The 12,502-nt window shown below is 42.8% G+C and overlaps 1 protein-coding gene across 1 annotated transcript in view; it reads right to left on the bottom strand.

Moving 5' to 3' along the window:
• Positions 1–6,608, bottom strand: part of LOC109467623 (pappalysin-1-like) — a 47,179-nt gene extending 40,571 nt beyond the window's left edge. The window contains 2 exon segments of the mRNA XM_019765640.1: positions 5,662–6,057; positions 6,470–6,608. Of these exon segments, the coding sequence (XP_019621199.1) occupies positions 5,662–6,055 (394 nt within the window). The 5' untranslated portion in view covers positions 6,056–6,057; positions 6,470–6,608.
• Between the last annotated feature and the right edge of the window lie 5,894 nt (positions 6,609–12,502).

Below are 12,502 nucleotides of genomic sequence, written 5' to 3'. Positions count from 1 at the left end.
TCTCTCTCTCTCTCTGTGTATGTGTGTGTGTGTTTGTGTCTTTTTGTTTCCGCACATTTGTAGTCAGCATAACTTCATAACGCCTTTATGGATTGTGATGATATTTGGTATACTGATAAGTCTTAGGAAGACAAAGGTCAAGGTCAAATATGGGCCTCCTGGTGGATGATCTTGGTACTGCAGCAGAACTTTCGGTTTTTGTATCTTTTGTCCTGAACATGCTATGGTCTTGACTCTTTGGTGACAGATAGCTTTTCCTGTCAGGAATAACTGGTGTGAGTTTGGTCCCCCTAACAGCTTGTTCTGGAACTGCAGGAAACTTTCTGACGAAATCTTTTAAAGCCCAGATGGGGACAACGTATTTTCTTAATTTTTGGTATGTAGGTAGCTGATAGAAAGCCTTACATAATTAAATTCAAATCATGCAAATGAGGACTTAATTTGTATAATTAAGGAGGAAATTCTATCATTACAGTGTTTGATATAATAGTTCTTTTATACATGTATCTATTTAATCTATTTAATCTGTGGCAGGCGGAACCTGAACAGACACCACTTATGCAAATGATGATGGTTTTTACCATACATGTATATGGTATGGGTGGGGAGATATACATGACCATGTTTAACTCCATGAAAAATTGAAGTATTGTTTTTGGCGTGTCTGTGTGTGTGTGTGTGTGTGTGTGTGTGTGTTTGTGTTTCCGTACATTTGTAGTAAGCATAACTTCATAACGCCTTTATGGATTGTGATGATATTTAGTAGTTGGTAGGTCTTAGGAAGACAAAGGTCAAGGTCAAATATTGGCCTCCTGTTGGCTGACCTTGGTACTGCAATAGAACTTCCGGTTTTTTTATCTTTTGTCCTGAACATGCTATGGTCGTGGATTTTTGGTGACCGATACCTTTTCCTGTCACGAATAAAGGTGTATGTTTTGTCCCCCTAGCAGCTTGATCTGAAACTGCAGGTTAGTTTCTGGTAAAAACTTTTAAAGCGGATAAGTCAAGAAAGGAACAATGTAGTTTCATCATTTTTGGTGCAATGGTAGCTTATAGAGCCTTGTACACAATTAAATGCAAATTATGCAAATGAAGGCTAAATTTGCATAATTAAGTAGGAAATTCGGCAGTTACAGTGTTTTACATGACAACACCTAATATATGGCAGGTGAAACATCAACAGATACCAATTATGCAAATAATGACCTAATTTGCATAGTTAATGTGAACGCACATGTGACTGATAATATCATTCAAACATTGTTTTTGCTATGGTCTTGCTCATATGTATCTAGTCCTCTTCTTCTGTCAGAATCCTTTAAGATTTAGTAAGTGGCAATATGTATAACTTACTAGTAGCGCAGAGGTCTGCTGGCAACTGTATTTAACGGAATTTCCATTTCTGGAGTCCTCATAACCCCCATGTAGATCCTTTTGATATCTACCACAAATTTGATGCACACAATATTTTAGTAAGGAACTTATTTGCTATCTACAGCTAAGAGAAGAACAATAAAATGTGTAAAATCAGCCTAGTCCCATTTACAGGTATCCCCATATCCCCCATATAGAGCCCAAATCAACATTCCTAATTCATTAAAGCTTCTTCGATAATTGTCTAATGATTATCACACATCAACATTCCCACATTGGCCCTAACGTACCCAGTATGGAGAAGTCATTGCCCGATTTAGTATAGTCCAAAACCCGAAAATCCCCCATAAAGACCCCTCAGTCACGGCTCGCGTTATGTATGGCCCAATCCAACGACGCTTGTTTTTGAATCCGTAGATGTTCTTCTCTCAAATCACAGTAAAACCATTCACCAAAGCCACTGCCCGTATGAGATAATGAGCCTTAAAGATGACTAAAATGCATGGATATGAAAATTCTGCTGTCATTGGTTCCGGTAACGTCACACCCTCATAGCTTCAATGTGTCCTCTTGAACTTTGGGTCTGTAAAACTAGAAAAGCTATGCTATGTGGTAATATAAACGTTTTATCCATATCTGTATCAGAATCATCAGTGCAGCCATCGTAAGTTCAGTAATTTTCAGCCATATGTTACCTGATTTTGGAGGCTCTCGGAGGGGGGTCCCAGATCTCCATAATGAAAAATATCTGGAGGGTTTTAAATATATGGCTGTTCATAGTTCCCCATACCTATCTCACATACAAAGTATGAGTCGATTTGGCTGACCCCCATCTTCCGACCTCTGCCTGGTTTTGCCAGGTTTTCTCGTGCAATGACTCTTAAAGGTTAACATCACTATGCATATATTATGTTAATGTAAAGGTCATTTGCATAATTAATTAGCACATGTTGAAATGAAATATTGCCAAAGGATAGGAATTTATCACGCAAAATATTGTAAGTGTGAGTTTAGAAAACCATAAATTAAACTGTTAATTACGACCTTACTTCCATATACAATGAGACAAATCCCCCCAATAACAATTTTACGTAAACTCTACATATTTCATTGAGGTATGAGATCTCCGAATTCTTGTCCGTTCTTTAAATGGGAACATTTTCAAATATTCAATGTTGGAAAATGGGCTAATAATGAAGATCTCCATTTCATGTGTAGAAGTAATTTTGTACTAAAACGATATATTCCTGAATAGGGGTAACACACAGACATACCTCCGATTTCATGTGGGCAACAACATACAAACGTAATGACGCCTGGTCACACTTCCTTTGTCCATATGTAGAATGGTTTCCAGTGCAGTTTTAAGACAAGTGAATCCCTTCTTTGGTACCTCTTTTTTTTCAAAGTGGACAGTTCAATGCTGAAATATCAACACAAACCGGCTTCTGACATTCTGATCACCTGAAGGGCCAATGAAACAAAGAAACTTGAGTTGGAATTAAGCTTAAACTAAAGAAAGACTATTTAAACAATTTTGAATCCTGTCATAAGTTGGGAAAGACTGTTTAGTGCAATAGACAGTTCTACAAAGGGAACGGAAATAGACAGCGGCCTGTTGTACTGGAGCGACTTGCTCTGAGGCTTTAGCCCGCGAACCAGGACTAATCTAATCCTAACCATATCCAATTAATCTGCCTGTTAAAATAGGTACCAAGAAAACAAGTTATATTTAGAAAACCCCGATTTTACCTCTATGTCACTGCCGACCCGGGGGCTATTTTTATCACACCGTGGATGTTCTGGATGACTACTGTGAAAGCACGGGTAAAGAGAGGTAGCAGCACTTAACATAGCGTAACGAAAACCATGGCAGTCTGTCAAGTGGAACCAAGTGGTTTCATGCTCGTATGATCTTCTATATGTGTGGTAAAGTCGCCAACGTAAGATCTTTTGCCTGCCACACAAGAATTCGGTCAGCGAGTCAAGTGGATTTGGCACCAGCGATAGAGAGAGGGAATGAGTGGAAACTTTAACACTAAGCAGGGGAGAGGAGTCGGCGTTTGTTCCATTCAGTCGTATTTATCAAATGATTCAGAGGTTCTGAGAATTACTGTCTCGGATTCGCCAAGTGTAATTTGTCATAAATGACGTCCCCTCAGCCTTGATCAATTCACGCCGTTCTCCGGACTTAACATCTGGATCGAAATATTAAAGTACTGAATACTATCCACCGACAGATCAACTGAAAATAAAACCTTTCTACCGTCATGTAAGTATATTCACAGCGTCGGAGACCCACTTCGCTGGGTCCTCACAAGGACAAAGCGCTGGTGCGTTGCCACAGTTGATCCTAATGGAAACTTTAACGTGTTGTCGGTGGTTTGGCATGTGTTTGTTTGCGATAGGCAATCCCCCATGGTTCACTCCGAGGAATAACATTCATGTCAGACGTTATCTTTTTCTTAGGTGGCTGACGGATTTGGAGGATTATGGCGTGGTAAGGGCCCAGGGGGTCAGAAAAAGTTTAAGCAAGGATTGGCAGCTTTAACTGCAGAACTAAGGCTCGTCTTTAAATTGACTCAGCGGAATTAAGACCCATGTCGGAGGCCGTGTTGACAAAACAGTGGCATCACTTAGGCCACTTGAAGCTCTCTACGAAATAAAGGATCACTAAGGACTGGAAACGAAGTGGAAAATTTGCATGGGAAGGGGCTTGACATAGCAACTGTAGGGTGCATAACCTGCTACTACTACTACTACTACATACTTAACTTGCAATTAGTACAGGCAAACATTAGTACAGGCGCCCCGGGCAAGGAACCGTCGACACTTTCCCACAATTCAAGTACTGCGCAAAACGGATTCCCTTCGTGATTGTTGAAAGATTCAGGTAATAAACACGTCACCCAAATTTCGCCATAGAATTCCATCGTGTAATAACCAAAGGAGTAAGCTTCAAATTGAGCCTGTAGCTAAAAGGACCAACATAACAACTGAAAGCTAAGTAATATACCCGTAGTACCATTGCCAGGCTGAGTATGACACGACGTGGATTTTGGAAGATTTGGACCGTCACTGTCAAATTTTCGGGCTTGATTATTGAAATGTCTTCATGTCTCATAACAACTGGCTGAAGGCGACAGAATTTACGCACTCCGCCGCCAAACATAAGCAGGTAGTGCCAAGCGTCTACCGCAAAGTGCCTCGTTTGATATTCTCAAATCTTACGCTTGGACGGGGCCGGTTATAAAACGTTATATCACATTTGCATCATATTTTTCTAGTGCAGATCAAGCGCCTTTAATATGTACAGTGGACTTTTTCGCCATGTCTGCGTTTGATCGTGCACCGCTGGTTGACTTGCACGACATTTTCATGCATTCAACGAGAAATAGTTGATCTCATCGTTCTGTAAAAGAAATAACTTTTATATTCCTCAGTATTATCACTTCGGTACGCATTATTATCAGGCCGTAATTGTTAATACTTTTCGTTGTGGCAAGGTCACACTGAGTTACTGATATTAGATAATGCAGTCGTCGAATTGCCATAGTATCGAACTAAAACTACAATAAAATCTTACTAATGGTGGCGTCGGGTGGCGTAGTGGTAGAGCGTTCGACTATAAAACGGCGAGACCGGGGTTCGATCCCGAGTTGTACCCGGGACATGTCTGGACATGCGCCCGATGTTGTGCCCTTCGGAAAGGCACTTTACACGACTTTCCTCACTTAACCTAGGTGTGAATTACGTATGGAAAAAGTAGTATTGAGGTCACCTGGTGGCGCAAAAGTGTGTGTGGAGCAAATATGTTATATGTATCATGTGTATTATGTGATATCCAGCGCTATAAAAGGCTGTGATTGCACGGGTAATGTTTGACCAATAAACCATTTATAATTGAATCAGGAAGACATAACCGCACTCCTCTAGAGCAAAGAATCTGCCAATATTGTAGTTTAGGTAAAGTAGAAGACGAGGTACATTTTCTTGTGGATTGTTCCATGTATGACAGCGAAAGAAACGTTCTTTTCGATTTTGTGTCAAGCAAATACTCCCAATTTAAGTATTTGAATAGTATAGTCTTAAGACCCTCGTGTTTTTTCTATCACCAAGTGCATTGTCCTGATCGACAAAAGTTCTGAGAATTTATTGCTACCTCAAAATCTAGTGATTTGGCAGCCATCTGTGACGTGTTGAGGAACCTCAGCTAAACATTAGCTTCTATAGGTTTGATCTAGTCTAGAATGATGCGTCATGACGACTGAAGGCAGCTAGACTCACCGATGATGACGGCGGGGTTGTCCTGGCCTCCCTCTGGTTTCACCCAAGCCTCCACCGTGAAAGCCTCACGGGGGACCATTGAGTACTCATTCACGCTGTTGGGATCCTTGAACTTCAGTACCTCGTTCCCACTGAAGTACAGCGCCTTGCCGAACTTGTCTCCCGCAGAAAGAGCACGGGGGTGCCGCAGGTGGGGATGGTCGGGATGAACGGACTTGTCCAGTGAAGTACAAGTTTGCTGACTCCGCTTCATGAGTTCGCCAGCTGCACGTTCACTTTGGGCCTTCCGCTGCTGATATTTGACATGAGTTGAAGTTGGGTTCACGTGGCCGACCACATGTAGCATGTAAAAGGCCAGCGTCAACAGCCTGACCGGGCCCCTTCCCTGCAGCATATCTGAGAACAGAGAAAACATGCTGTTTAGCACGTCCTGGGATCGGGTACGTTGGATATAATGTGTCCGCGTGCCGCTGTCACACTTTGTTGTTACGTTTCAACCGTTCAACATTTCCACGGGGAAAGGCGCCAAAATATGCAGCCTGTTGGTATTTGTGGGAGTGGAGAGGTAACTGATTACATCACGGGTTGGGCTCCGAGAATGGTAACATAGAACTGGCCCTTGGGACACACTTAAGGTACATGAATCTGTAATTCTGATATGAACAATGTCCTCCCATTCGCTGCTGTAATGTGTCCTTTCGCATCATTTCCTCATATAGTACCCGATAAGCTTCTATGTACATAATACGTGACATGACTGCGATGGCTTTTTTTGCATAATGTAAAGGTTTTGAAACACTTGTCCCACCTGCCCCCGCTGCTGACCCCACGTCCACACTGAAAACCTTCCAGGGAAAGCGGAGATCCCAAGACCTCAACACACGGAGCTCTGACCGCTTTGTCAGAAGCCATAAAGTTTCCGGCAGCTGAATCAGATTTGGCAAGCAGCCGAGATCTGCAGTAGCCCCCCAGGCCTGCTACAAAGCAGCAAGTGGCTTAAGTCTTCCCTTCTAAACCCTGTTAATGGCCATTCATATGGGCGATCCTCTAAACGAGCATGTAAACATCCTGTCGGAACGCCTGTGACGGCCAGCGTACCATGTCCTCAACAAGAAAGAGTAAGACTATTGGAGAGTAGACTCAGTCAAATATCTCAGGTGAACTAAGGGCGACCGCCGCAGTAGCGTGGGAAAGTGAGCAAGGCTTGACAATTCATCTGTGCTCTGCTATAGAGTGTTTTGGATCCAAAAGGTAATCGTATATCAGGTGTCAGGTATCAATGTGCCAAGTATGAAACCATCCATCCAGCCGTTCGTGAGTTACCTTGTTGACCAACAGAATGACAGACAGAATGACAAACGCAACTAAAAATATAACCTCCACATCCTTTAAAGGAGGTAACAACAACATAAAGGCATATATTTGTATTGATTAGGCAAATTAGACCTCAAGCTGCATAATCGGTAGCTTTTAATTTTTACCTGCCATTAATTACACGTACTGTGTGTCGCCCAAGGGCTACAGAAATGGAGATGAGCACCACCCCTATGCTCTGCAATAGAGTGGAACGGGACCATTTTTTTTTAATTACACGTGTTTCATGTCCCATTTTGGCCGTCTTGACATGAAGACGATAAAACCGCGATTCACGTCGCTTACCCCACACGTGGTCCGCGTGCCGCACCGTGTCGGTCAAGCTGGAATCCTTGATAGTTTGATCAAAAGACGTAAGTTGTCGCCGTGCCAATGTCAGACCGACCTGCTGGTGCGTTGCCCCCTCCCAGCTTCGCTAGCTACAACGCTTTAGCCTAGTATAGGTACCTCGGCCGAATGCCGGCGTGGTCTCCCCAGACCCGATGGAGTTTGTCCTAGAATGAAGGCGTTTAGACGTTTTTCAGTAAAAAAAAAAGAAATTTCGTTGTCTTCCAACGGTGGCCAACAGGCTGAAAATGGACAGAACCTATCAGTTGTTTTAGTGACTGTAATAGTCGGCACAAAATACGTAGAATATCATTAAATAAACGTATTTTGGATACGTCAGAATGAACACATATACTAGTTTACTAGGCAGGTCGTACGGTACATGTAGATCCGGACAGTTCAGTTTATGGGTCACAGATTGATGCTTGGGTTATGGTAGGCAAGGACCATCAAGGATCTAGCAAACTTTAGGCACAATTGCTCGTGGTCAGGTGATGGCAAGTGCTGACAGTCGAAGGTGTTCCATTGCACAAGGACACCCAGTAAAGTTAAGTGTAGTAACTGCCATGGCTGCGCATGATGGTACAACAAGCTCTTTTCTACAATTGTTCTAGTTACATGTAATTGAGGTGTATACGCGTGTACAAGGCCCGGTAAATCTCTTGAATTCAGGAATAGAAAACCTGTCGGTTGTGATATCGTGTTTTATTGCCGAAAGTCTTGTTCATCAAGCTGGTGGTGTGTAACGCTGAAGGGCGTTTATACCGGCTATACCGATACAGATTATCATCTGAAAATTTGAAAAAATCGGAATCAAGTATTTTGTACTCGTACTTGCGTTGTTGTTTTCGCCCTATTGCATTAAATTTGGAGTCTGCAGAGGATGCCATCCATAAAATTTACTTGCTGTGGCCTTGCCGCTCTTGGCTTTTTGTGTAGAATGTAAATAAATATCACATAATACATGACCAGGTCAATATGCAAAGTAACCCGGCGAAGTCACATCGCGTTCAGTCTGCAGTCACAATACGCTGAAGCCGGTTCGAAACTACGGCCGTGTTTATTGCCGTGTTTATGTGAAGTCACCCAAACCGCGATTCGGGTAACTCACATTCCTCACATCTGGTTCACGTGCCACACAATCCTTTGAAAGCGTGTCCGATCACAATTCGCCTGAGATACATTTATTGTTGTTTGATGAAAACACTCAAGGTAGCGTGTTATTAATGTCAGAGGTCAGCGACCTGCTTGCTGGTGCCCCCCTCCCAGCGTATCTCGGCCGAATGCCGACGTGGTCCCGCCAGAGGCGGTGAAGCTCGCCCTAGAACGGACACATTATTTGACCATTACTGCTCTTAAAGTTGCTGCCACGTAAAAGATGGCATTGCATATAAATAAAGAAATATCACCCCGTAATCCATGACCAGGCGAAGTTACATTGAAATCACATTGCGTTCAGGCGCAAATCGCGATGCGGGAAAACCGATTCGAAACCACCTCTAGAAGTGGCTTGGGATCGAGGCGCTTTGAATGTGATTTGGAGCGTTCAGATGGGGCCACTTGAAACCGGCTTCGGAGTAAACCACATGTAAAGCGCCTTGGGTGACTTCACATGAACACGGCCGTACCTCACGGAGGTGGTTTGGGATCGAGCCGGTTTCATTGTGACTTGGAGCGTTCAGATGGAGTACACAGAACCTGCTTCGGTGGATTCAAGGTTCAATCCGAATACACAGGATTAATGTGAAGGGGGCCTTTATAAACCACTGGAATCATGGAATTTTCTCATTATTAAATAAACAAGTTAACCCGGCGAAGTCACATCGCGTTCAGTCTGCAGTCACAATACGCTGAAGCCGGTTCGAAACTACGGCCGTGTTTATTGCCGTGTTTATGTGAAGTCACCCAAACCGCGATTCGGGTAACTCACATTCCTCACATCTGGTTCACGTGCCACACAATCCTTTGAAAGCGTGTCCGATCACAATTCGCCTGAGATACATTTATTGTTGTTTGATGAAAACACGCAAGGTAGCGTGTTATTAATGTCAGAGGTCAGCGACCTGCTTGCTGGTGCCCCCCTCCCAGCGTATCTCGGCCGAATGCCGACGTGGTCCCGCCAGAGGCGGTGAAGCTCGCCCTAGAACGGACACATTATTTGACCATTGCTGCTCTTAAAGTTGCTGCCACGTAAAAGATGGCATTGCATATAAATAAAGAAATATCACCCCGTAATCCATGACCAGGCGAAGTTACATTGAAATCACATTGCGTTCTGGCGCAAATCGCGATGCGGGAAAACCGATTCGAAACCACCTCTAGAAGTGGCTTGGGATCGAGGCGCTTTGAATGTGATTTGGAGCGTTCAGATGGGGCCACTTGAAACCGGCTTCGGAGTAAACCACACTGTAAAGCGCCTTGGGTGACTTCACATGAACACGGCCGTACCTCACGGAGGTGGTTTGGGATCGAGCCGGTTTCATTGTGACTTGGAGCGTTCAGATGGAGTACACAGAACCTGCTTCGGTGGATTCAAGGTTCAATCCGAATACACAGGATTAATGTGAAGGGGGCCTTTATAAACCACTGGAATCATGGAATTTTCTCATTATTAAATAAACAAGTTAATTCCTCATTTGGACAGATTCTATTTAATTGTGTACATCTGTGTGTGTCTGTTTGTTTGTTTGTTTGTTTGTTTGTTTGTTTGTTTGTTTGTTTGCTTGCTTGCTTGCTTGCTTGCTTGTTTGTTTGGTTGTTTGTTAACCTCGAGAAGTTGAGTTGTATATATTTGTGGTATGTAGGCAGGTGCTAGAATATAGGCCCAGCGATTTTTTAAAATACTGCAGCTGCGCTTCTGGTTTTGATATTTCGTTTTCTGGACATCGGGAACTATTTTGTCTGAGACTCTGAAGTAAAGGCCTAAAAACACGCCAAAAATACCCCAAAATCCAAACCTCTGCTTGGAGAGTAGTGTGTGAGCACTTCACAACTGGTAACAATGTATCGTAAAAATGTCTAAAATAAAATCTCTGGTCAAATACATACATGTATTATATTATATTATATTATATAGTGCAAACTATACGTCACAATATCCCAACAGATACTCGCCAACAAAAACCACCCAATATCTGCTCACAACAGCTCGCCCATGGCCAATACAGGAGCTCGCCTTTGGCCTATTCCACACGATTATAGAAATATGGGTGTTTCTAAAATATGCATTTACTTAAATATAAAAACTGCTACGGTAAAAAGAAAACAAAGTGCATCGACACGGACATAACGGCACACCACATGCCCAATTACAGAGAAATACAACCAAGACAACTATATTTTTAGCTGCGAACACATTTGAAAACGACCAGCATACTTAAACAATGGGCCACGAGAATCTAGTTCTGGTAGACGACCCACCCTAGCGTCTGCTTGAGAAAAACGATACAAGGCACAAGGTACGGCATCCATACATAATACCGTACATAAGACTAATGTACCTAATGCAAGTGAGTATTATTGGATGATAACGGGCTTTTATAATCATTAGAGGAATTTCTAATATCTAGAAATTCTTAAACATATTTCTTATATACACCATGCAGGGGTTATCACATGTCATTATGTACTTAAATTTGCTATTCAAGCCCATCGAGGTAAATTCTGGTATAGAATACGATAACCTTGTGTATAGTGAGTTACGTGATATTTGTCCTCAATAGTTTTGGATAAGATTGACAAACCCTCTGATCAATAAGAATTTTTGGGAATCTCCCGGTTTCTATACTTCCTTTGTTACAGGGCGTTTTATGTTTGAAAGATAAAACTAATTTTCTTACGCATAATGTTTGTTCAAGGTAGACCGGAAGGGAAAGTTTGGAATTATTACCTTCGCCAAGAAGGTTATGTTTTCAGTAGCGTTTGTGTGTGTGTGTGTGTGTTGTGTGTGTGTGGTTTAGCAAGATAACTCGAGAAGCAGTGGATGGATCGGAATGAAACTTGGTAGGTGGGTAGGTCTTTATGAGACCTAGAAATGATTAGATTTTGGGCCCCCTGGCGGCTTTCCTATGTACTGCAGCTGAACTTTCGATTTTGATATCTCAAGTTCTGGACATGCTAGGGTCACGAATTTTGGTTGGTAGATAGCTCTTGGGGTAGGGAAGAAGTGACATGAGTTTGGTTCCTTGTTCTGGAACTGCAGGAGCATTTGTTAAAAAATTTTGAAGGACGATAACTCAAGAACCGGTTGACGTATCGTCGTGATTTTTGGTATGTAGGTAGTTGAAGTGATGCTGGACATAATCAAATGACAACTAGAGGTCGGAGATCTCATGTCTTCGTCAGAGGTACATCGTTCTAGAGAAATTAACATGCGTATTCTTCACTCTTTTTAATAATCAATTTGGTCTAAAGAACAAAAGAATCTCTGTACTATTTTTATGGTACAGAACACCCTGAAACGGTTTGCCGCAGATTATACAGATGCGTCGTCACCCGTGTTAGCCCCCGCCACCCCTACGTTATTACTCCGTGAAGGAGGTCAGGACCTCCGGACGGAGTGTTGTAATCGGCTGATTTTTCATGTTCGCAGTCAAAACACTGGGTTCTCTTCGTGTAATCGGCACGCAATTTTATACGCCGTCTGCGGGCATGCCCGTGTTGATGCACGAATGTGTATTTTTGCCGTTGCTGCTTTCGCGGTCAATGTAATATCGCAGACGCACCCCTACAATTACGAGGCGAATTGGAACGGTCCAGAAAAACGCGTTGTTTGGAATAGCGGGGGGGGAGGTAAAAGTTCATGCAGATACGGGGTGGTTTTTATAAGTGGTTCCAGATGTTTTTGCCCATGGTTAAGAGATGCCAAGTTTTTTGGAAGATGTTCGCAGCCAAAACGCATTCTGCCGTACGTCGCATATCTGTGTAATTTCGCATGTGGTGTTGCATTATGTCCGGGATGATGCACGTCTTTTTATTTTTACCGTAGCTGTTTTGATATTGGAGTAAATGGTTATTTTCGAAACATCCCTACTTTTACAATCCTGTGGAATAGACCGTAGGTTTAGGCAGTTGTCTGGTAGCAGAGGTACTGTAAGCAGATATCCTGGTTATCTGGCCGGCGGTAGTAACACTCGCGGTG

This window comes from Branchiostoma belcheri, unplaced genomic scaffold (genome assembly GCF_001625305.1).
Source record: "Branchiostoma belcheri isolate BF01 breed outbred unplaced genomic scaffold, Haploidv18h27 scaffold184, whole genome shotgun sequence".
Taxonomy (NCBI): domain Eukaryota; kingdom Metazoa; phylum Chordata; class Leptocardii; order Amphioxiformes; family Branchiostomatidae; genus Branchiostoma; species Branchiostoma belcheri.
This window is presented reverse-complemented; position numbering and strand designations above follow the sequence as displayed.